This window comes from Colobus angolensis, unplaced genomic scaffold, assembly GCF_000951035.1.
Source record: "Colobus angolensis palliatus isolate OR3802 unplaced genomic scaffold, Cang.pa_1.0 Scaffold286, whole genome shotgun sequence".
NCBI classification, from domain to species: domain Eukaryota; kingdom Metazoa; phylum Chordata; class Mammalia; order Primates; family Cercopithecidae; genus Colobus; species Colobus angolensis.
Genome location: NW_012116110.1, coordinates 3,247,892 through 3,274,380, shown reverse-complemented (window position 1 = coordinate 3,274,380; position 26,489 = coordinate 3,247,892). Strand labels below are relative to the sequence as shown.

General features: G+C 39.1%; 1 protein-coding gene across 3 annotated transcripts in view; it reads left to right on the top strand.

Annotated features, from left to right (window-relative positions):
• The window catches only part of TMEM2 (transmembrane protein 2), a 131,665-nt gene that overhangs the window by 77,793 nt on the left and 27,383 nt on the right, over positions 1-26,489 (top strand). For 2 of the 3 annotated variants that reach the window (XM_011948904.1, XM_011948903.1), the window contains 11 exons: positions 2,202-2,390; positions 4,844-5,013; positions 6,439-6,648; positions 7,062-7,267; positions 7,401-7,470; positions 11,579-11,707; positions 14,774-14,862; positions 19,290-19,421; positions 21,132-21,167; positions 22,747-22,902; positions 25,539-25,716. In XM_011948904.1, coding sequence (XP_011804294.1) covers positions 2,202-2,390; positions 4,844-5,013; positions 6,439-6,648; positions 7,062-7,267; positions 7,401-7,470; positions 11,579-11,707; positions 14,774-14,862; positions 19,290-19,421; positions 21,132-21,167; positions 22,747-22,902; positions 25,539-25,716 — 1,565 coding nt within the window. The remainder of the gene's footprint in view (positions 1-2,201; positions 2,391-4,843; positions 5,014-6,438; positions 6,649-7,061; positions 7,268-7,400; positions 7,471-11,578; positions 11,708-14,773; positions 14,863-19,289; positions 19,422-21,131; positions 21,168-22,746; positions 22,903-25,538; positions 25,717-26,489) is intronic. The other variant, XM_011948905.1, reaches the window with a different exon arrangement.

Genomic DNA, 26,489 nt, shown 5'->3' with positions numbered 1-26,489 from the left:
AGGCTGGAGTGCAGTAGTCTAATCACAATTCACTGTACCCTTGACCTCCTGGGCTTAAGCAATCTTCCCACCTCAGCCTTCCCAGTATCTGGGAGTACACGCATGCACCACCACACCTGACTCATTTTTAAATTTTTTTTTATAGAGATGAAGTCCCACTGTGTTGTCCAGGCTGGTCTCCTGGACTCAGTGATTCTCCTGCCCTAGCCTCCTAAAGTGTTGGGATTACAGGAGTAAGCCACCATGCCCATCTTAGAGTCAGGATCTTAAAGTAGCCACAGAGTAGTATGCTGTTAATTAGAAAGACGACAGAGAAGTACATTTATTAAACAGCTATCTTTTGAAATGTCATGTTTTCCTTTTTTATCAATGTTATGAAGTAGTTCCCATCCATTTCATAGACATTTCCCATCCTTTTCATAGACATTTCCATTAAATCAACTTTGGATTTATGACAGATTATATCATGAATGTTAAGAAGCAGAAAGCATTTCTATACTGGATAGCATGTAAAAGAAGCCAAGTTGTGAAACTGGATCAGATTTTCAATTCTTGTCTGCTTAATTGGGAACTAACTTTGACTTTCAAAGAAGATATTAGGAAAGATCAGTAATTAGTAGTCATTAGATTACATAATTTACATCATCCCAGGAAAGGAGCTGAGCTGGACAGGGGCACCATCATGTGACCTCAGGTCACATTGCAGATCATACTGGTCATACTCTTCCATTCAGTAGACATCCTTGGATACGTACCACAAACAAGACAGAGTCGTGCGTACGTAAATAATGTACTCTGCAACCTTCACTGATGCAGCTTCCAAGGAGGTGAGCAGTTCTCCCAATAGGAAGGTATGAACAATTCCAGGCAGTATACCGAGAGAATACTGGAGAGAGAGAGGTTGCTTCCAACAAGGATGTTTGGAAAGCCCTTAAAGAATCGCCTGAACTTCATAAAAAGGACAGTATGTTGGTTGGTCAAGAAGAATATGGAAGAACATTTTAGGGGAAGAATAAAGCATGAGCAAAGGCACAGACGTGAAGGGTTTTCTGAGACAGATTTTTATGTTATTTTTTTGAGAGAGTATCTTGCTCTGTTGCCTAGGCTGGAGTGCAGTGGCACAGTCATGTCTCACTGCAGCCTCAAACTCCTGTGCTCAAGTGATCCTCCCACCTCAGACTCCCAAGTAGCCGGGACTACAAGCGTGTGCCACCATGCCCTGCTACTTCTAAAAATATTTTGTAGAGATGGGGCTTCGCTCTGTTGCTCAGGCTAGTCTTGAACTCCTGGGCTCAAGTGATCTTCTGCCCTCGGCCTCCCAAAGTGTTGAGATTACAGGCATGAGCCACTGTGCCCATCCACAAATTGTTATTTTATGTATTTACTTATTTTTGAGACAGAGTCTTGCTGTGTCTCATAGGCTGGAATGTGGTGGCCCGATCATAGCTCACTGCAGCCTTAACCTTCCTGGCTCAAGCAGTCCTCCCACCTCAGCTGCCGAAGTAGCTGGGGATATAGGCACACATCACCATGCCTGGCCAATGTTTTTTGCAGGGACAGGGGTCTCACTATGTTGCCCAGGCTGGTCTCGAACTGCTGAGCTCAAGTGATCCTCCTGCCTTGGCCTCCTGAAGTGCTGGGATTACAGGTGTGAACCACCACGCCTGGCCCACAAATTCTTATTCTTAAGATTGTTAGTGTGCTAATGTCAGTGTGCTAATGCCCTATCCATTTTTCTGTGCTTGGATCAACTTGAAGCACTGGGTATTTATTACAGACCTTTCCTCTGCTTGACAAATTCTGCTGGAATATAGGTACTTGTCACATATTGGGATGGTTTGGGGTCAGTATAACAGTTGTTGCACTGAGTTGAAATACAGCAAGAGATTTGGGGATCTAGAGCCTTCTTCAAAATTATAAAGTAATAGTTTACTAAGGTGACATCTTATGTTCCTTCATGACTAGAGGTATATGGGGCACTCACCCCTTGAGGGCAGAGATCTCTCCATTTTCATATTTTTATTATTTATATCTGTAGAGTGACTGACACATGGTAGCGTGCATAAAAATTTGCTGCATCATGGTTATCTTAACTTTTGATTTGTGAATCAGTGTGAAGGTTGATTTTAGAGAGAAAAAAAATACCGTTAATGTATCACTTTCTTTTTCTTTCTTTTTGTGTTTTTTTTTTTTTGGTTTAGGCGTTTCTCTTTCAGGTTTCCGGGTAGAGGTTGTAGATGGAGTGAAGCTAAATTTGCTAGATGATGTTAGTAGTTGGAAACCTGGAGACCAGATTGTGGTCGCAAGCACAGACTATTCCATGTACCAAGCAGAGGAGTTCACTCTTCTTCCCTGTTCCGAATGCAGCCATTTTCAGGTCAAAGTCAAAGGTATTAAATTGCTCAGAGTACTTCTTGGGAAACACACTATTTTCTTGGGATTTGGTTCCTGGAATCCTTTTTCCTCTCAGTCACTACCGTCACCACCACCACCACCATCACCATCATCAGTATGGACGGTCATAGCAGTGGAATGCATTGAACACTAGATTCCAGGGAATATTAGATAAAAATAGCTATTGAGCAATATTCTTGCTGCTAATGATACATATTGCTTCAGTTTCTTTGTATAAAAAAAAGAGATGTCAACTAGAGAAATTGATTTTCCAAGGTCTTTTCCATTATTTTAAGTTCTGGAGTACATATGCAGGCTGTGTAGGTTCATTACGTAGGTAAACGTGTGCCGTGGTGGTTTGCTGCGCCTACCAACCCATCACCTAAGTATTCAGCCCACCACGTATTAACTATTTTTCCTGATGCTCTCCCTCCCACTGCCTCCCCTCCATTTTCTTCTGTATTTATTTTCTAGTGTCAGATAATAGTAAACGCAACGATGAATTAGATCCATTTATAAATAGAAGTCTTTCTTAATTAGAAGAAATCCTATGGTTTTCGAGTGCCTATGTGATTAGCCAAAAAAAAAAAAAAAACTCACTAATATTTAAAATGGACTCAAATAGGTATTTTCATAAGACTATATTTCCTGGCTGGGAGCAGTGGCTCCCGCCTATAATCCCAGCACTTCGGGAGGCCGAGGCGGGTGGTTCACTTGTGGTTAGGCGTTTGAGACCAGCCTGGCCAATATGGTGAAACCCTGTCTCTACTAAAAATATAAAAAACATTAGCTGGGCATGGTGGTACAAGGCTTGTAATCCCAGCTGCTAGGGAGGCTGAGGCAGGAGAATTGCTTGAACCCAGGAGGTTCATGCAGTGCAGTGACATGATCTCAGCTCACTGCAACCTGGGCGAGAGAGCAACCTGCATCTCAAAAAAAACAAAAACAAAAACAAAAACAAAAAAACTACACGAAGAAATTCTTTTTTTTGAGACGGAGTCTCGCTCTGTCGCCCAGGCTGGAGCGCAGTGGCCGGATCTCAGCTCACTGCAAGCTCTGCCTCCCGGGTTTACGCCATTCTCCTGCCTCAGCCTCCCGAGTAGCTGGGACTACAGGCGCCCACCACCTCGCCAGGCTAGTTTTTTGTATTTTTAGTAGAGACGGGGTTTCACCGTGTTCGCCAGGATGGTCTCGATCTCCTGACCTTGTGATCCGCCCATCTCGGCCTCCCAAAGTGCTGGGATTACAGGCTTGAGCCACTGCACCCAGCGAGAAATTCTTAGTGTAAGTTGCATATCCAAAGAATGCCTGACACTTACTGGGCACTCATTTTGAGCCTGGTACTAGGCACAGCCCCTTTGTACATGGCTTCATTTATAGGATTCATTGTGCATTTCACTCATTCTATTGCTTTTCTTTTGAACTCAAGTATACAGGTATGGTATAAAACAAAAGAATCTACAGTAACTGTTCAGTAAGTGCTTCTTTAGTTTTTCAGTAATTTAGAGTAATAGGTAGAGCTTCAACAATTAAGGAAAAATTTTCTGCTTTGGAAAAAAGTAGTGATTGGCTTACCTGGCCCTTTTTCCCTGAGCTTCATTCGACATTGTACTTTTCCTTCTTGATAATACAGGGCATAAACAAAACAAGAACACCACCACCAACAAAAAACCCCCAAAACTATGATACCATCTGGCGTTAATTTCTTTTGGAAATTCCAACTCTTGTTAACAAGTCTGCATGATGAGTCTTCATGAGCTGTCCTCCCATGATTTATGTGTATTTTTCTTTGCTGAGTTTATATAATAAGATCATCAGTGAAAAGCTCACTATTAAAGTGCTTCTACACTTCCAGTAAATGTGAGAATTTAAAAGAATGCATACTAATATTAAAATAAGAAGAAATGAGAAAGAAAAGATGGTAATTTATCTATTGTTAATGTCCAGTTGCAGATTAGCTTCTAAGTAAAAGCATAAACAATTTGACACCCTGATATTAATATCTACACACCATTTGTTATGGACTCACCATGCATTTGGTGGTTCTTACACCCTAGGGGAGGAGTCCCCTAGGGGAGGAGTCCAAGAGCGTATGGACAGAAACTGGAGAGAAAGATTAGGGATCATTAGGCAGATTCCAGATTATTAGTGCTGTTGAAGGGAGGATTGAGCTGCTTCAGGAAGGAACAAGCTTTCTGTCAGCGTGTGGGTTTGAGAATTGGCAGAACAGTTAGTAGTGGGGGTTCAGGCAGTGGGTGGGGGCTGGACTAGATAATCTTTAAATTCCCCGTGTGCTGGGATTCTGGTTCTGAGGTGTCAGAGAATGGGAGCAGATGATAAGTTCTCAGGATCATCTTGGGGTTATGGAATGAAGAGAATGTCTTTTCGAAGTGAGTTTCATGTTGTCTTTGTTCTAACATTCTTTTTTTTCCCTGCCCGTATCAACCAGAAACCCCTCAGTTCCTGCACATGGGTGAGATCATAGACGGTGTAGACATGAGAGCTGAGGTTGGAATTCTTACCCGGAATATTGTGATCCAAGGAGAAGTGGAGGACTCGTGCTACGCAGAAAATCAGTGCCAATTTTTTGATTATGATACCTTTGGGGGACACGTTATGGTAGGCAAAAGGATTTGATTATTTCTTTGAAATCCTGGTTGCTAAATACATGTTTGAAGAAAACTGTCAAGGTTTGGAATGAGATATAAATGGATATTAAAAGCAAATCATGTTTTGTTTCTCAATGACAATGAGGAGGTTTTAGATGATTAAAATAGAATGTAATGACTTCATTTAGTTGGCCTGGACCTCTAGTTAAACCATTTAAGAATTGTTCCATAAGGAGTCAAATCAATATATTGGGAAGAACCAATTACAGAGACAAAAAAAAAAAAGGCTCTTTGTTGGTATCCATGTATGCGATTTCTGAAAGAGTCAATTAGTTTTTTAAAAAATGTAGTATTACCAAAGGGTTAGCAATACTAGCAAGCACATGCAAAATATGTTTCTATAAAAATATTTTTTATATGCAAATGTTTGTTCTGAAAAAATGTTGAGTACTTACTGTATGCTAGGCAGTATTCTATTAATATATACTAATCTGTTGAACTTCTGGGCTGCATTTTGGCTACATGTGTTTTTAAATCACTTTTTGTGCATTCAGTAGGCTGTGGTTGTAAGTAGTAGCATTTCTGTTACAAGAATTTTTTTTTTTTTTTTTTGAGATAGAGTCTCATTCTGTCACCCAGGATAGAGTGCAGTGGCATGATCACAACTGACTGTAGCCTCAATATCCTGGGATCAAGTGATCCTCCCACCTCAGCCCCACCAAATAGCTGGGACTATAGGTGTACACCACTGCGCCTGGCTACTTTTTGTATTTTTTTTTTTTTTTTGAGACAAGGTTTTGCCATGTTGCCCAGGCTGGTATTGAACTCCTGGGCTCAAGCAATTTGCCCACCTTGGCCTCCCAAAGTGCTAGGTGTGAGCCACTGTACCCCGCCTGTTACAAGGATTTCTGAAATGTTGATCAGTACTATTCCTTTGTTTTTAGTAATATGATTGAAAATCTAGTGTTTAAAAGTATTGAGAGTGCTCAAACTTTGGATCACAGAAGAACTTTTAAAACTAACTTAAGTCAACCATCTTATGTGCTAACTAAAACACTGGGGAGGATCTAGAAATAAATAACTATTTATCAGACTCCGACAGAGGTTATAGAAGTGAAGGAACAAGATGAGACTGGGAATGACCAAAATATTTGAACAAATCAAAACACTTGTACAGAGATCATTATTGCATCTTTCCTGATTACATTTGCCTTTATTCCTAATTGGAGGCTATTTTTATGGCTCTTTAAAGCATTTGCTTATGTAAACAAGCATTTGCTAAATTATTAACTAGCAATCTGGGAAAACAGGATGCAAAAGAAAATCAAATGTTTTAATAAGTATTCTCCTTTGGATGTTTTCTGCTAAAACCACATTTTTTGCTAGTTCCCCATTCTGAAAAGTATGAGTTTGATTTTAGTACCTTGACTTACAGATAATGAAAAATTTTACTTCAGTCCATCTTTCTTATGTGGAATTGAAACGCATGGGTCAGCAGCAGATGGGGCGATATCCTGTTCATTTTCACCTGTGTGGAGACGTGGATTATAAAGGAGGATACAGACACGCAGCGTTTGTGGACGGCCTGTCTATTCACCACAGCTTCTCAAGGTGCATCACTGTGCATGGAACAAATGGCTTGCTAGTAAGTAGCCTCACATTAGGTCAACCCATATTATTGAAATAGCTAACTCTCTTTAATTTACCACATACCTTGCTCTATCCTGCCTTTTCTGAGCATTCCACGATTTTTCTGTCTGAAGGAAGCCTGCCTTTCCAACCACCCAGAGTATCCTCTTTTACATTTAATTCAATTTTATATTTTGTATTTTATTATTTATTTAATTACAATTTATTTTTATTTTTTTTCCCCCGTAGGACCCAAGTAGATTATCCCCTTCAGAGATAAATTAAGCCTGACATTTCACTTTGCCCATTCTGCTAAGGTTCAAACCTCTTTTTCCATTTGTAGTGAACATGCTACACTGGATAGTGCTTGTCACTTAAATCACAATCAGTCTTGTTACCAATGACATTAATATACTTTTATTTTTGCAGATAAAAGACACCATTGGATTTGACACACTAGGTCATTGTTTCTTTTTGGAAGATGGTATTGAACAGAGGAATACTTTGTTCCACAATCTGGGACTCCTCACCAAGCCGGGCACTCTCCTGCCCACTGATAGGAACAACTCCATGTGTACCACCATGCGAGATAAAGTGTTTGGAAATTACATCCCTGTGCCTGCTACTGACTGTATGTGAGTAACTGGCAGAGAGAAAACCCCATGCGTCAAGGCCTTTGACTTTTGGGGAAGAGGTTTTGGGGGAAGTTTTTAGTGGACAGGAGTTTTTACGAAGAATGTTTAAATCACCTTGGAAAATTCCTTGCAGGGCTGTTTCGACTTTCTGGATTGCTCATCCCAACAATAATCTGATTAATAATGCAGCTGCAGGCTCACAGGTAAATAATGTTAAAGTGACCTCAGATGTTTTAATGTTTTTCTTGTTTATAAATAGTCTGGCTTATTTGGATTTAATGTCATGTGTGCTAGCGTAACCCAAGCATGACATTGTTTTCTGGTACTACTTGTTTAGCTGAGAGCAGGATATGGCTGAGATGGTTATTCTGTTTCTCCTAAATTCTTTGTGCCCATTAATACCTTTTTTGTAATTTTTGTTTGTTTTTTTTTTTTTTTTGAGATGCAGTCTCGGTCTGTTGCCCAGGCTGGAGTGCAGTGGCGTGATCTCGGCTCACTGCAAGCTCTGCCTCCTGGGTTCATGCCATTCTTCTGCCTTAGCCTCCCGAGTAGCTAGGACCATGGCCGCCCGCTACCACACCCGGCTAATTTTCTGTATTTTTAGGAGAGACAGGGTTTCACCTTGTTAGCCAGGATGGTCTCGATCTCCTGACCTCGTGCTCCACCTGCCTCAGCGTCCCAAAGTGCTGGGATTACAGGCGTGAGCCACTGCGCCCGGCCTGTGCCTGTTAGTATCTATGAGTTTAATAAGAGAGATGCCAAAGGGGGAAAAGAAGTGGACTAATCATCACTAGGGTTATGTTATTTCCAGAGTGTATTTTTGGTGTATTAGGTACAACCTTTCTGGCTTCTCATATTTAGGTCATATGTGGCCAAGTAACTGATTAATTTCAATTTCAGAGTGTTGATAAAAATAGACTTAGGTCAGGCACAGTGGCTCACACCTGTAATCCCAGCACTTTGGGAGGCCGAGGTGGTTGGATCGCTTGATCTCAGGAGTTTGAGACCAGCCTGGGCAACATGGCTATACACCCCTGACCCCCGCCCAAAAAAAAAAGCCAGGTAAAGTGGTGCGTACCTATTGTCCTAGCCACTTGGGAGGCTGGGGTGGGAGGATACTTGAGCCCAGGAGTTGGAGGCTGCTGTGAGTCAAGATTGCGCCACTGTACTCCAGCCCAGGTAACAGTGAGACCCCGTGTCAACAAAAACGCACACGCAAAAAAAAAACAAAAAACAAAAAAAGCCCACAAAAAGCCTTAGCTTTTCTTTATGAGAATGGATTATTTTGGCGAATACTATGACAATTGTCACTCTGGTCAGGGGGTACACCCTTTTGTTGAATGTAAGGCTTTATATACACATGGGAATTTCATTTCCTTGGGAAAGCAGCAAAACTCATTATGATGAATTAAGACACACATGAGAATAAATTTTAAGAGACTAAATGATATTTTTGGGTAGTAGAAATGTCCCCTGGATAAGTTTGGAAAAATTTGTATTTATTATTGAGAGTTTTAGTGTTATTAAAACTGCTGATTTAAAACCTAAATGAATCTTTTTGTCCCCCTGAGACAGGGTCTCGCTGTCTCTCAGGTTGAAGTGTAGTGGTGTGACCTTGGCTTATTGCACCCTCTGCCTCCTGGGCTCAAGCCATCTTCCTACCTCAGCCTCTGAGTAGCTGATACTACAGGCGCATGCCATCATACCTGCTGATTTTTTATTTTTTTATATATATATGTATCTCGTATATATAAACCATGTATATATGGGGGGGGGGAAGAGAGAGAGAGAGAGAGAAAGAGAGAGAAAGTAAGAGAGTGAGAGGAGGTTTCACTGTGTTGCCCAGACTGGTCTCGGACTCCTGGGCTCAAACCATCCACCTGCCTTAGCCTCCCAAAGCATTAGGATTATAGTCATGAGCCGCCATACTCAGGCTAAATGAATCTTTTCTTTCTTTTTTTTTTTGAGACGAAGTCTCGCTCTGTTCCCCAGGATGGAGTGCAGTGGTGAGATCTCGGCTCACTGCAACCTCCGCCTCCTGGGTTCAAGCGATTCTCCTGCCGCAGCCTCCCAAGTAGCTGGGATTACAGGCGCCTGCCACCACGCCTGGCTAATTTTTGTATTTTTAGTAGAGACAGGTTTTCACCATGTTGGTTAGGCTGGTCTCGAACTCCTGACCTCAGGTGATCCGCCCGCCTCGGCCTCCCAAAGTGCCGTGATTACAGGCGTGAGCCACCGCGCCCAGCCGCTAAATGAATCTTTTAAGATAGTATGCTATCGAGATTGTAACTGTATTGAAAACTGCAGTAAAAAAATATGAAATTTGCAGTGATACCTAAATATTCATATTTATACATCGTGGCTACTTAAGTTTTTAAAAGGAAATAAATACCTAGCATTGTTTGCCAAGATGAAGCAAAAGATTAGCTGAAGGGAGTATTTATTTGAGATAACAAAGAAGGCATCAGTGGATGATGGTTTGAACTCATATCTGTTATTTTCTTTAAAAACGTAAAACATAATCTGAAAGTCCCTGTCAATTGAATATTCTTATTTGACAGGGCAGAAACCCAGATATTTGATCATTTTAGGTTTTCATTCATTCATTTTTCATCAAATATTTGTTGAGCCAGTATGAGGTTTCTGCTAGAGCTTCTAACTGGAAAGTGAGTTTTTGAGTAAAGATGACCAAGAAGTTGATGCACAGCCATCTTCTCATCTATGTGACATTACGCGTCTACAGCCAGAACAAAGATTTCTTTTAGCTGTTTTTAGAAGTCAGGGCTTGAAGATTAAAGCAAATTGCCGAGAGTTCATGAAAAATAGAAGGTGAGGCTGCCAGATACCCTTACTGTGGCTAATGTGAGAAAAGAAGAAAGCATTGCATGTATGTTCTTCCTTTTTATTCTGTGAGCTGTTTATTTTCTCTCTAGAAAAACTGTTCCAGTAAAAGCTAATTTGGGCAGGGTTTTTCCTCCCAAAGTAAATCAAACCATTTTTTCATTGTACCTTTCCACTGCCTTTTACAAAGCTCCTTTTACCTGTGTTGACACCACTGTGTTTTAACAGGAAACAGATGCTACCCCCTTATCCCCATCCCACTCCCATCTCCATCTCCATTGCCTCCTAGGATGGTCCACTCTGCCCTCAGCTTACAGGTTATGGTATGGGGTTTTCTTCTGACCCTCCAGGTCTTATCCCGTCGACTTGTCTGTTTTGTGACCAGAAGAGTTGAGGTAGCAAACATTTTTCAGAGTAGTTTGTTTCATTAAGACCCATTTGTAAACTTTTATCATGGAAAATGTGACACATGGCATTCATTTTGGTGTGTAGGTATATATGTATGTTTTCCATAATTCCTCTCTCGTCTCTCCTCCCAATGGACTCTATTTGTTACAGCTAGTAAGTACTAATTAGGTATATTATATTTTAATTATCTCTATATTTCTTATTAGACTATGAATTATTTGAGAATAGTCTTACTATATACCTGGCACATAGTTGGCACTAAATAAATGTGTGCTGAATTTGAATTAGTGCTGTCCATTTGCACTGTATGATTAAGTTTTAACAAATTATTTAATCAAAGTTCCATAAAGTGAAGTTGTCCTTCACGTTGGGCTGATTTTTAATTGAGTTGTAAAATAAAGAACTGTCATGCGAATTAACATTTTTTCCATTTTTAGATCTCATTTTGAGTGTCAAAAAGTTTGAAACTGTTCTGTTCCTATTAAGGTCAGTAATAGTGAAATTGAACAGACAGGGCCCAGCCTGAGACAGCATCCTGATTCATACATGTGGTGTTTTTTTTTTCTTTGGCAAAAATTTGCCTCAGGACAGGAAGGGCATTAGACTTGTTTGAAAGAAGTCAGTGATCTCTGCGTGCTGGTGGACAGTTGTTTAATAGGCATGACTCATCTATTGAACAGGTTTAGAGGTAAACAGATAAAAACCATATTGCTTAACGGCTATGCTGTCCTGGTCACATGGAAAGCTGATTTGGTTTTACTTCTGCATAACTTCTAATGTAGATAATGATGGAAAAGTTTTGAAAGTGAATTTTTATACCAACCAATTATTTCTCTTTTGTGCAATCCTGCAAGCAAAATTAAATTTGCTTTTTTAAAAAAATACGTGATATAACCACTTTGAGATGTGTGTACAACTTTTTATTGTCAATTCTGAACTTGCAATAATGAAAAATTTGGGTGAAAAAGATTAAACTTGCTGATGAAGCAGTTAGTTTATGAGAGTGTTTCATAGATATCTGTATAAATCAGGCTTTAAATGAGCTTGTCCTTTCATTTGTAGGATGCTGGGATATGGTATTTATTCCACAAGGAACCTACTGGGGAATCCACTGGATTGCAGCTCTTGGCAAAACCAGAACTCACTCCATTGGGTATATTTTATAACAACAGGGTCCATTCAAATTTTAAGGTAGGCTTCTAAGTTTTAACAATTAGTACGTGTGCTAGACAGTGTAAAAGATGAACTATTGTGATTATATTTTAGTCCACTTTGTGCTGCTGTAGTAGAATATCACAGAGTAGTTAACTTACAATGAACAGAAATTTATTTGGCTCACAGTTCTGAAGGCTGGGAAGTCCAAGATCAAGGGGACAGCATCTGGTAAGGGTCTTCTTGCTGTGTCATCCATGGTAGAAGGGCAAGGAGAAGTCGAGAGAGCAATAGAACAAATTTGCTGCCTCAACCTTTTTTATAATCAGCATTAATCCACTCGAGAGGGTGAATCCCTTATGACCTAAACACCTTAGGCTCTACCTCCCAATACTTTTGCACTTTCTAACACATGCTTTTTGGGGGATGTATTCAAACCATAGTAGATTATAGCTGAGAAATGTCAGTTTTTGGTAGAACTTGTCATCAGAAAAAGTAATTTGTAATTAAAAACAGACACCTAACCCCTCCCTGTTCAGGATATATATAGAACATTCCATTTATACATACCTATTGCGCATACAGATATGTGCAGCACATACATGCACATGTAACCTGAATAATTACATAATGGATTTGATTCATGTGTCCTCATCCTCCCTCTTGTTTCTTCCCTTGCTTCATCTCTTCCTCCCTCTCAACTTCTTTCCAATCTTTAATGTCATTACCTGTTTCTAGGGAAATACACATTAAATAATATGCTTCTGGGTGTTGATAAACATAATTCATCTCTTCTTTTGATTCACAGTGGCTGGTAGAGTGTCCTATTAGGCATTATACTAATTATATAAATAGTGAAATATTGCTTAAGAATAGTTGACCTAATTTAAAATGATACAGATCAAGTAACCTAAAGGCCATTAGGAGTTTCAGTTTTTTCATGAAATTTGGCTCTAACCCTTCACTCCCTGGTGATAAATACATGTGGTTTATTTTGTGCTCACAAGGAACTTTAATGTTTTTGTTACACGTATAATGCCCAGATCCTTTACCCTGATGTGACCCACACCACAGTTCAAGGAATACTTTGCATTTATGATACTCAGAGGATCGTTTAAAAACCCAAGTGTGTTACACTTTGAAGAGCTTGGAATCACTTGATGAAGACTTGAGGAAAAAACTATACAAAACTGACTTTCGTGAGCTGAATAGTTGGTTAAGTTAATGCTTATTGAAAGTAGCATTTCATAGTAGAAACCCTCAAATTTTCTTAATTGTAAATGGTATAAAAAGCACCTCATTCTAATTAATTTTTTTTTTTTTTTTGAGACCGAGTCTTGCTCTGTCGCCCAGGCTAGAGTGCAGTGGTGTAATCTCAGCTCGCTGCAACCTCTGCCTCCTGGGTTCAAGCAATTCTCTGCCTCAGCCTCCAGAGTAGATGGGATTACAGGATTACAGGCGTCTGCCACCATGGCTGGCTAATTTTTGTATTTTTAGTAGAGCTGGGGTTTCACCATTTTGACTGGGCTGGTATTGAACTACTGACCTTGTGAACTGACTGCCTCGGCCTCCCAAAGAGTTGGGATTAGAGGCGTGAGCCACTACGCCTGGCCCCATTCTAATTGATTTTTAACGTGCAGTAATTTACTCAATTAATAAGAATATTACATTTAAATGACAGGAGTGGATGATTAGGTGTTAATTTGTTAAATTTGGAAATGATTGTCCAGGATAATACTTTATAGACAAAGGAGACTGAATTCTTGGAGTACTCAAAAAGAAACATGTCATTTTGGAATAACTCATAAACACATACATGCACACACCCACATGTATGCGCACACACACACACTGGTCCTTATGGCTTCAACTGCTGATGCCACCTGGATCTGTACTAATCCAGGTTGGTCAGGCTTATCCTACTGGCTACTGAGTACCCTTAGAATGTCTTATGGACATAAATAAAACATGTTGTAAACTAAAATTCTTATTTTTAGGCCCAGACCTATTCCCATATGTCTGTTTCAGTGAATGAAACTACTACTCTACTGTTGCCTGAACTAAAAATATATGAGCTTTTATTGCTTTCACTCCCTCACCCACAGAATTTTATCAATTACAAAATGTTATCAATTCTACCTAGTAAATAATTCTCGCTCGCTTTATCTGTTTTCCACTGCTAGTATGGCCACAAGTCTAGATCATCTTTATTTCTCTTCTGGATTACTGGAATCATCTTCTACCTTATATGCCTCCTCTTTTTTTTTTTTTTTAATGCTCTTTCAATCCATTATCCATTTTACAGCTACAGTGTCTTTTCCTTAACTCGCAGTTGGTTATGATGCATTTATTAAATTCCTATTGTCCTGACTTCTGTAGCACATCAATTCCATGTGATCTGATGTTTGCTCCTCTTTAGTCTTCTCCATTATATTTCCTTCCTTCATACATTCTTATTTGTCCATCAAAGTTGTTTTTTTTTTTTTTTCCTGGCTATTCCATGCTCTCTTGTCATCTCCAGACTTTTGTACAAACTATTCCCTTGAATTATTTTCTTTGGCTTTTCAGCTCCTTCCTCCCACCTCCTCCCCTGCGCCGCCAATCCATTCTTTTGCTTGATTAATTTCTCTCCATCCTTCAGGTTTCAGCTTTAAGAGGTCATTTCTTTTAGGAGACATTCCCTGAATCTTCTCACCTTCACCCACAAAAAAGGCCTCCTCCAGATGCCCTTCTCTTCTGCGCAAGCCTCATCTGCTTCCTTTATCATATGCTTATCGTCTTGGATTGTAATTATTTATTTAATTGCATGTCTTTCTGCTAGTTTTTGTGTTAGCAACAACAAGGATCACCTTTTTCTTGTTAACTAATGTATAACACTGCGTGCCTACCAGTAAGTATTTGTTGAGTGACTAAATGAGTGAAATGAATTAAATGAGTAGAAAATATCCAGGAAAGTAGCTGTTTTTTACAGTACCTTTGCTGTTGATTCCCTGCCCCACTTTTTTGGTAGAAGTGATAAGCTAAAATCTATTTTCATGAATCATTGTATATGTTGTTGTAAGTTGGGATTCATATTCATTCCAGTCCATTATTTATATTTTTCAGGCTGGCTTATTTATTGACAAAGGTGTCAAAACAACCAACTCTAGTGCTGCTGACCCAAGGGAATACCTCTGTTTGGACAACAGTGCAAGGTAAAGCTGGCTCTATTAAGTCACACCCAAGCTATACCTTGTCAAAGCAAAACTTTCCAACTGGAGCTTATTGTGCTGTTACTCTGGTAACACATTTAAAATGCAGTTTTAAAAGTTCAAAGAAGGGTTTTTTGAAAACCACTTATTCTGTTGTTCCAGGTCCTGTGACTGGGCTTTTATCTTATTGAAATACCAAAGAGATTGATGTTTTTCTCCTTTTTCATGGCTATAAATGGATGCTAGAGTGAGTTGCAGAAAGAGAAAGGAAAAAGAGGAGATATGTTGAGAAAGTTTCCAAATTTGGTGTGGAGTATGATTCATTGAAAAATAAGTTAAACTAAGATGTTTAGTCTAATCCTTGAAAAACCAAACCATATAGAATTTGTTCTTCGTGGTCAAAATGAACACTGCATTTAATATTTCAAAAGGAATGATCCTGAATTTGATAAGCAACCTGGTTCTGGTTCAGTCCTTTGTAGCCTCAGATTACATCATAGCCAGGCTCTAGTTTACTTTCTTTTGTAATCACAAAATGCATTAGATATGGATCCGCATTTCAGTAGAGTTCTCTTACATGCTATATGTGAGCCAAAATAAAGAAAATATCCCAGATGAAAATAAAATTTTCTGGAAAAGATGGCGACTTAAAGTCATATTCAGTAGAAACTGTACATATTATTATTTTCCATACTTCAAGTTGATTGACCAGTTTATGGAGTTAATAGGGCGCTAGATTTAATAGGCTTTGTTGACAGACACTTAGGAAAAGAATACCAGGCCTGATTGTTCTTCAGAGAATCAAGTAGGAAGCACACCATAGGTTGGTGAGCCTGACTTCATGGTGAGGCAGATTCTTGCGACACTTTAATAAGACATGAGATCAGAAGAAAACTGGGGAAAGTCTAGTGGGTATATTACTCGTCAGGATTCCTCAAACACCAAGTTGATCCTGAAATATTTTGATGCAATGATCAGATGGTATTTGAGAAACCCAGAAACTGTGGGCATTTTAAAAAATAAACACAAAGTACTGGATACCTAAAAGCTGATCAACAAATGAAGTGAAAAAATAGAGGAGATAAACTTAAGAAGAAAAAAGAAAAAAGAGTATATAGATGACAACAAATTATGAACTAAGAGGAGAATAGTAGCTGGCAAATAAAGAATTCTATCTAGAAGGTTACTGCTGCTTTTTCAGTTTTAAAGAGTTTATTATAATTGGTAGAACTAATGTAATTTATTATAATTGGTAGAAAGTAATGTCTTCTTTGCTTAGTGTTGCCAGAAAAATCCATAAACACAATTGGTTCTCTTCCCTGCCTTAAAAAATTTCTTATCTATGTATATATATTTATGTATAAGTATAGTAATGTGTATGTGTATATATGTACATGTATTTATATATATGAATAGAGGAGTAAATATATTTGAGTTCATTGATATTTTAATTAGACTTGACAATAAAACACTTTACTCATAATGGCTTAAGTAGTTCCTTACTAGGTGTGTGTATGTGATATTATGAAAATTGTTATCTTTCGTCTCTCCATTATTTCTCTTACTAGTTTATAATTACATACATATTGATAAGGAATTGGACTCCATTTGGAAATTGTTATTGAAAAGAACTGATTATAGCAGAAAAGTAACGAGCTTGTGCATATACTGAACTAGTGTTTTGAATATGCTCATATATATATATTAATGCAATTTAGACATGGCAAAAATGATAAAAACTAGCATAAGTTAGTAATAAACTAGCTCATGTATTAAACACCAGGCTTAGAGGATCCAGAAGATATTTAATCTGTTCCTCAAAGAGGAAGTTGACTCAGCAGTTAATCAGGGCCAGGCGTGGTGGCTTATGCTTGTAATCCCAGCACTTTGGGAGGCCAAGATGGGTGGATTATCTGAAATCAGGAGTTCAAGACCAGCCTGGCCAACATGGTGAAACTCCGTCTCTACTAAAAGTACAAAAAATTAGCTGGACGTGATGGCAGATTCCTGTAATCCGAGCTTCTCAGGAGGCTGAGGCAGGAGAATCACTTGAACCCAGGAGGTGGAGGTTGCAGTGAGCTGAGACTGTGCCACTGTGCTCCAGCCTGGGCAACAAGATGAGACTCTGTCTCAAAACAAACAAACAAACAAAAAAAACCACCTGTTAATCATATAAGCCTTTTCTTGTGTCTTCAAGATGTGAAAATATAGGAATCCAGAGATGGAATATTTTAACTCAAGAAAGCTCTTGGTTTGAAATTAAGGAAATTTCATCTAAAAGAGTGAAAGGGCATTAGAACCAACTAGTACATTTAAAGCAGAGGACAATTAAGAGACGGTTGAGCAGTGCACTGAAAACTCAGCGATGATTTTAAAAAATCAGGAAAATTAACTATTTTCTATATGCCAAGTGGGAAAGAAGATAGAAATAAAGGGTATCAAAGCAAATGGTTATTTACTGATTATTTTTTTTCCCTCCCTGTACAAGCGCCTGGGCGCTGTGGGGGTGTCGTGATTGATTTGTATTGATAGGAAGTTCAGAAAAGTTGAGATGATTACAGCAGAGAATCAGATGCTGCCTTATAGTATTTTTTTTTTTTTTTTTGGCTTTCTTTTAGAACAATGTGTCTCCTTTCCAGAACTCTTCCATCTGCTTAGTATTATGTAACGACTACAAAGCTGTTTGGCAGAAACTACAATGCCAGAGAATAGATGTTGGCTTAGAGTCAAACTTCTTACCTCTTAAGTCAGAGCTAGTTAGGGTAAGGGGACTTGGGCCATATAATCTAAAGATGGATATGATACTCTTTATCTTTGCTGCTACTGTCCCAGTTTATACCACAAGTGCATCTATCTGAAACACATGAGGATCCTTCTGACTGGTCTCCTTAGAGTCCATTCTTTATAATCCATTCTTCAAATAATAGTCAGTGATCTGTTAAAAGAACAAAAAAGAAATTTGGTCACATCCCTTCCTTGATTTCATGCTTCCATTTACTTCCCATTGCATTTCCAATGGAGACCCAGATCTTTACCTAACCCTTGCCCTCCTCTTTATTCTGTGTCCCTTGCTTCTTTCTCTCCAGCAGACTTCCTTGCTATTCCTGAGCATGCTAAGCTCTCTCATGCCTAAGGACATTTGCACTTGCTATTCTCTCTCCATAACTGCTTCTGGCATCATATCCATTTAGTGAGCACCTACTGTGTGCCAACAGCTGTGGTGTTAGCATTAGGCAAATGATATTTCCTCACTGGTTGAAAATCTCTACCTGCTGAACTGGTTTTTGAAAAGCTGTGATTTTTTTTTTCTTCCATTTGTTTTGTAAGATTAAGATAAAAATTATTATTATTATTTTTTAAATAGGTGGCCTTATGAGGCCATTTGAGTATTGAGTATTTGAGCATGATGGGGCTATTTGAATATTTGAGTTGTTATAGTGGACAGTTTTTGACACCAAGTGTTTTGACCTTTTCACTAAGGTCCTTGTAACTGTTTTAGAGAGAAGAAAAAGAAAAGGTGAAGTTCAGTCTTTATAATATGTTAATTAAATGCAGTCTGGAGGTTCTTGTAACTGTTTTGGAGAGAAGAAAAAGAAAAGATGAAGTTCAGTCTTTATAATAAATATGTTAATGAAATGCAGTCTGGTCGGGCACGGTGGCTCACACCTGTAATCTCAGCACTTTGGGAAGCTGAAATGGGTGGATCACCTGAGGTCAGGCGTTCAAGACCAGCCTGGCCAACATGGGGAAACCCCATCTCTACTAAAAATACAAAACTTAGCTGGGCGTGGTAGCATCTGCCTGTAGTCCCAGCTACTTGGAAGGCTAAGGCAGGAGAAATGTTTGAATCTGGGAAGCAGAGGTTGCAGTGAACCAAGATTGTGGCACTGCACTCCAGCCTGGGTGACAGAGTGAGACTCTGTCTCAAAAAAAATAAAACATAAAATATAAAAAAAATAGTCTATTTTAAATTTAGGCATTTTAATGATATTAAACCCAGTTTTGTCTATATGTAAATACTTAACCAGCATACAACTCAAATTATACTCTAGTTCACATATATGTATGTTGAAATATATTATTAATTTATTAAATAAGTTTATATTAGTAACATGTACCTTAAGGATTTGTAAAGACATGCCAGACTTCTTGATCTGGGTGTTTTTGGAAATGGCTTTTATGCAATAATATTCTGCAGTGTCCATTTTAATTGATTTTTCCAAAACGAACTAAGAAGATATAAAAGCAGTTGGTTCTCTGGAAACTTGTGTGTAAATAAATGTAATTTCTTCTTTGAATCTTTAAAATGTAAATAAGTTGTATCTTAAGAATTTTTCATTTGTTTTGGTCAAATTTAAATTCTGCTTCTTGACAGCTAATTCCTATGGCTTTTGTATTACATTTTTAAAAATTCTTTTTTTACCCCCTAGATTTCGACCTCATCAGGATGCAAACCCTGAAAAACCACGTGTTGCTGCTCTAATCGACAGGCTCATTGCTTTTAAAAATAACGATAATGGAGCTTGGGTCAGAGGAGGAGATATTATCGTTCAAAATTCAGCGTGGGTATTCTCAACCAAGTTATTATATGATGACACTAATGTATTTTCAGATTTTTTTAAAAGCCGGTAGCATGAAAATACAGTGATGATTCTTGGAATCATATTATTATTATTGTTATTATTATTATTATTATTAATAGACAGGACAAGCTCTAAGGAAGTATGCTAGAGTTGAAAGACTACAAATGTTTGAGGTAGTCTCATTCTGGTGCTTTTTTTTTTTTTTTTTTTGAGACAGAGTCTCTCGCTCTGTCGCCCAGGCCGGAGTGCAGTGGCTGGATCTCAGCTCATTGGAAGCTCCGCCTCCCGGGTTTACGCCATTCTCCTGCCTCAGCCTCTCGAGTAGCTGGGACTACAGGCGCCCGTCACCATGCCCGACTAATTTTTTTTTATATGTTTAGTAGAGACGGGGTTTCACTGTGTTAGCCAGGATGGTCTCGATCTCCTGACCTCGTGATCCACCCGTCTCGGCCTCCCAAAGTGCTGGGATTACAGTCTTGAGCCACCGCGCCCGTCCTCTGGTGCTTTTATTGGAACAGAACTTGTCCAGTGACATGAGAGTTTTTGATGAAATTGAACAGAAACCGGGAATTTAACTTGATATAACAAGTATGGTCTATGTCAGAGAGCTAAATAAAACTACCTGGATCTTTTCCCTTCCTCTTGAAAACTCCTTAGTTTTTCTGATGCTCTTCTATTGCCATTCAAAATAAAAGCTTTATAATTCCACCTCAGTTGACTTATGCCTTAACATGACTTGAGGCAGTAAGTATCTCACTTTTTCTCCCACTTGTATAATTTTAGGAGTGGTCTTATGCATGTTGAGCTAAGATTTAGTGTTCAACAGTCTAGAAAAATGTGTGTGTGTATTTTTTTTTCTGGCACTGAAATTAGCTTCTTGGCATTTCACGTCATTTCTGCCTTTTTGCATCCAAAAAACTGATATTGTATTGAATCTGTAGAAATGGCTTCAGAATCATATACCACAGTCTAATTGTTTTTAAAACATAGTTATGAAAATAATAATTATAGCTAATACTTTGATACACTGCTTACTGTTTGCCAGGCACTGTTCCAAACATTAGAAATTATTATTTTTTGAGACAGGTTCTTGCTCTGTCACCCAGGATAGAGTGCAGTGGTGCAGTCGTAGCTCCCTGCAGCCTCAACTTTCTGTGCTCCAGCAATCCTCTCACCTTAGCTTCCTGAGTAGCTGGGACCACAGGCATGTGCCACAATGCCCTGCTAATTTTTAAATTTTTTGTGGAGACAGGGTGTCCCTGTGTTGCCCATGTTGGTCTTGACTTCCTGAGATCAAGCGATTTTCCTGCCTCAGCTTCCCAAAGTGTTGGGATTGAGCCACTGCACCTCGCCAACACTAGAAATTATTTAGTATGTTTAATACTCTCAAGAATCCTATGAGGAAGGTTATATTTTCATTTCAACTTATAAATGGGAAAAGTGAGAGAGAGAGGTTGAGTAGTTTGCCGAAAGTCACACAACTATAATTGGCAAAGCCAGGATTTGAACTGGGTGCCCTCACTACAGATTCTGTGCTCCTAGTTATTGTGAAATCAAATTTTTGTGTGGTAGTGTAGAGAGTAAATATTGGGACCTCCTGGATTTCATGATAATTAAATATTGAGAGAATTACCTCTTTTTACATAATATGGTGAATTAAAATGTTCTTCATTTTCTTTTCTTTTACAGATTTGCAGATAATGGAATAGGACTGACCTTTGCCAGGTTTGTAATTGCTTAAAAATACTTATTTTAAAGCTTTAAGTTAAATAACCCTTGATTTTTTTTTTTTCTGATAATAACACAGGAATGTTTTATCATTTTTTAACATAAAAAAATTAGCACCCTCTTCCTGATACCACTAGAGGGCCAAAAATACATTTTTTCTTGATTAATTGAATTCATACCAAAGTACTAGGTTAATACAGCTGGAATTTCACAGAAGGATAATTTTTGCTTGGAAGAAAACACTTGATTTAGACTAAAGTTCTTAAAAAGTAGAGGAAAAAAGGAAGGGAGTAAAAGTAGGGAGAAAATTAAAAAACTAATATTTTCTTTCTTATAAGCTGCTCTAATTTAGCAACAATCTTTAAGAACTAAACTTTTTGTTCTATATGTTTTTCTACAGATAATAGTCATTCTAGTTGTCATGCTAAACACGCTTGTCATTTAATTCTTATAGTCAGGACAAGTTTGTTCTCCTCATTTTCAGTTTTGTTGCCTGAGACTAGAGCAATCAATTATTGCTGCTAAATTAAAGTTTGTTTATATATAGTTTGTAAATCATATATTAATTCATATGAGGGCTGGCGTGCCGGCTCACACCTGTAATCCCAGCACTTTAGGAGGCCGAGGCGGGTGGATCAGAGGTCAGGAGATCAAGACCATCCTGGCTAACATGGGGAAACCCCGTCTCGACTAAAAGTGCAAAAAAATTAGCCAGGCGTGGTGGCGGGCGCCTGTAGTCCCAGCTACTCGGGAGGCTGAGGCAGGAGAATGAGGCATGAATCTGGGAGGCAGAGCTTGCAGTGAACTGGGATCGTGCCACTGCACTCCATGCTGGGTGACAGAGCGAGACTCCATCTCAAAAAAAAAAAAAAAAAAAAAATTAACCAGGCGTAGTGGCATGTCTGTAATCTTAGCTACTCTGGAGGCTGAGGTGGGCGTATCCTGTGAGCGCAAGAGTTCAAGGTTGCTGCTCCAGCCTGACCAACAGAATGAGACCCTGTCTCTTAAAAAAAAAAATTATATGTATATATTTATATATGTGTGTATATATATATAGTAAGAGGGGGATATGTATGTATATATATTAAACTATAAGTAGGTACAGGTATTTTTATAGTTTAAAAGCAATTTCAAGGCTGAGTGTGAGGGCTCATGTGTATAATCCCAGTATTTTGGGAGGCTAAGGCAGGAGGATCACTTGAGGCCAAGAGTTCAAGACCAGCGTGGACCACATAGCAAGACCCCATCTCTACAAAAATTTTAAAAAATTAGCTAGGCGTGGTGGCATGCGTGTGTGGTCCCAGCTACTTGGAAGGCTGAGGTGAGAGGATTGTTTGAGCCCAGCAGGTCAAGGCTGCAGTGAACCATGTTTTTGCCATTGTACTCCAGCTTGGGCGACAGAGCGAGAACCTGTCTCAAAAAAAAAAGCAGTTTCTGAAGACTTGTGAATATGTATTAGAGAAAGCTATTGACTTCTTTTAAAACTTTTAGCTTTTCAGTTATAGCATGCCTACATTTGGGAATACATTTACATTTTCTAGAGAAATGTAGCTAATGATTGTTCTCATGTTGACAGTGATGGAAGCTTTCCAAGTGATGAAGGTTCTAGCCAAGAGGTATCTGAATCTCTCTTTGTTGGGGAGAGCAGGAATTACGGCTTTCAGGGTGGTCAGAACAAGTATGTAGGCACTGGAGGAATAGACCAGAAGCCTCGGACATTACCCAGGAACAGGTAAGCATTGCTTTAGCTGTAGAGTGTCAAATTTAAGCAGTAAAGGAAAACCTAATCCTCAGGGAAGTTTCTGTAATAATCCTGGATGGCTTGGTTCCTACTGTGAGACTCTTTTCCTATTTTATTATTTGTTACTACTACCACTACTGCTACTACTACTGCTACTACTACTGCTAGTATAATTATTATGTGTATTATCCTCCTGAAATTTTGGAGCATTAGTTATTAAACATTTCATAGATTTAATTATCAATTTTATAACAAAGAAACCTGTCTTGTTTCTCATTCCTTATATAAGACCTTATATAAACTGTTTTCTTCTTCCTTCTTGAGCCATAGAAAGTTGCCAAACCCTAAACTATGACATTAGGTCAGTTTTTCCTCAATGTGTGTTGTTGGTTTTCAGAAATAGCTACTGGAAAAAGGAAATTACCTACTGAAAAGAGTCCTAGGAAATGAGAGTTGATTGATGCCAAAGTTAACTCAAAACCCCTCCACGGCTGTCTAATTAATGGCGGTTTAGATGTTGAAGGGAACGGGTAGGCTCTTGGCATGTTTTCTGTTGTCATCATCATCACAGGGTCATTAAAATTGTACTTAGCACGTCTTCAAAGCTTTTAGGAAACTATTAACTAATAATTCATATCTCAGTTCTGAGGCACAGTTTGGACTTCTCATGTTACTTGTGAGAAAACCAGGTAGAAAAATATTCAACAGTGTTTTTAGGCCTCACATGTGAGCCCATGTCATAATTCTTCAAGAATCAACTCTCCTAGAGGAGTACTATTGCTGGATGTTGGGCTGGAACAAGGCAGAGGAATGGGGCAAACAGACTGCTAGCTTTGGGGAGTAGTGGTGCAGAGCGAGGACTCGGAGGAGAGCTGTACTATTTGCTGGAGAAAGGTCACTATGCTTGGCTGCTCACCTTTTGTGCTTGTCGTTGTGGAATACTGAGCACTGCTATGTGCTACACTCTGTGTGGAGCTCCTGTTAGCCCTTAGAAGCCACTGGGAAAAGAACCTCATGGATGTTTTAATCGCTAACGTGTATTAAATGCTTATGATATGTCAGACCCTGTTGTAAATATATTTACTTAATCCTCACAAAGCTCAATGAGATAGGCACTGCCAGCATCCTGTTTTACAAATGAGTATCTTACTAAAGGTAGAGGAGGTGGAATTCAAACCCAGTTAGGTTGTCTTCAGTGCTGTGCTCTTCACAGTTAGGCTCTTGCTGCTGCTTCTAACGTGTAGATTTTTTAAAAAGCTGTATTGGTTGGCATATGGGCTGCAATGTGATGGTGGCCAAATCAATTCCACTCTGTGTTTTATATTGACCTCCAGTTTTATTTCAAAATGCTTTTTGCTGTTTGGTAAGGAGGATTTTCCACAATCAAAATTTCTCATTAATTAATGGAATCTGCTTTCATCTTACGATATCTTTACAACCTGTGTTAGTCCATTTTCACACTGCTGATAAAGACATACCTGAGACTGGGCAATTTATTGGACTTACAGCTCCACACGCCTGGGGAGGCCTCACAATCATGGCAGAAGTCAGCGAGAGCAAGTCACATCTTACGTAAATGGCATCAGGCAAAAAGAGAGAGCTCGTACAGGGAGACTCCTGTTTTTAAAACCATAAGATCCCGTGAGACCCATTCGCTATCATGAGAACAGCAAGGAGAAGACCTGCCCCCGTGATTCAATCATCTCTCACTGGGTCCCTCCCACAACATGTGGGAATTATGGGAGCTACAAGATGAGATTTGGGTGGAGACCCAGAGCCAAACCATATCACAACCTTTTCTACAGGGGAGAAGCATGTTGAGATGTATGCTTAGAAATATTAAATACATCATGTTGCGAAGGTTTTTAACTAGGCTATCTGCTTTTCTTGCTGGCACATATGCTTTTGCTGTAAAACATTGCCTAGTTGTAGAATAATTCGTTGCTATAGAGATCCTCTGCCATGCAGTTAAAGAATTAAGGAATTCAGAATATTACCAGTTCCTATACATGAAGTATGGTTATTGATTTGTGATTAGTAGGCTAAGGAGTTTGTGTTTGAACAGAAAGGGGGAAAATGAATAAAACAAAATTCTCAGTCTAGCTAAACCTGTTGACATGGTAAGCCTTGAGGGCTCATGCTTTCACACTTTTAAGTGTATCATTTTACCTTTGTACTATCATTTAGTGGCTTAAGGGTCAGTTCCCTGCCTAAGCAAAGGCTTGTCTTTTGCTCTCATGGCTGGAGATTTGGAAACAAAGACCAGAGTATCTGAGGTTCCAAAGAAAAGATCTTAACTGAGTTGATTCTAGAAAAACAAAGTCACCTCTTCAGAGAGGCCTCCATTCTGTCTAAAATAGCATCTTTCTCCCCACCCAATCCATCATAATGTTGTGTCTTATGGTCTCTATAGCACTTATTTTCTGAAATGATCCTTTGTTTTTCTCTTTGTCTTTCCCGCTACAGCGTATGTTTCATTTGATCGGGGATCTTGTTTTGGTTCCCATTGTATCCTAGAATTTTGCGTAGTGCATACAGGATATTTAGCTGTATTCATAAAACGAGTTAATGAATTGCTGCTAAGGGGACAGCCCATGTGCATTAAACAAAATCTTGTATTTCCACAGGACATTCCCAATTAGAGGCTTTCAGATTTATGATGGGCCCATTCACCTCACCAGGAGCACTTTCAAAAAATATGTGCCAACTCCAGATAGGTACAGCAGTGCAATTGGCTTCCTCATGAAGAATTCCTGGCAGATAACCCCCAAGAATAATATCTCCCTCGTGAAGTTTGGTCCACACGTAAGTATGTTCTGTAGTTCCTATGTAGTGACTATGGTGAGAAAAGGAGGGATAGCACATTCCCAAAGACAAAAATGCAAAGGATTTGCACCAAGTCTGTATAAGTGGGAGGAAAAACACACACACAGGCAGCTCCTAATTCCATGCACACTCTCCCATTGAGTTCAAGGTGAGAACAGAAGTCCCGTGTGATTTGGGGTATGTTTGACATTCAAGTCATACCTTGATAGGGAAAATGACTTCAAGCGATGATACAGAAATTGTAGAGTTTCATAGGAACAAGAGGATATACAAGTTTGGAAAATTCAGTGAAATATGCTAGTTGGGTAGTCCATTTCCACTAAGAGATTTGGGTCCTTCCTGCTATTTTACTTGTCTGAGGGCTATTCTTCTGGGGCACTAGAGGATAAGAGGTTGGGAATAAAGCAGAATACTGTGACAGTGTGATATAAATTAGGTTATTTCTTTTTTCTTTTCTGTTTTTTTCCTTTGAGGCAGGGTCTCACCCTGTCACCCAGGCTGCCTTGCAGTGATGTGAATGGTGGCACAATCATGGCTAACTGCAGCCTTAACCTCCTGGGCTCAGGCCATCCCCCACCTCAGCTCCCTAAGTAACTGGGTCTACAAGCATATGCCACCACATCTGGCTACTTAAAATTTTTTTTTTTTTTTTTAATAGAGAAAGGGCCTCATTAACCTGGGCTGGTCTTTAACTCCTGGCCTCAAATGATCCTCTCAACTTGGCCTCCCAAAGTGCTGGGAATATAGGTGTG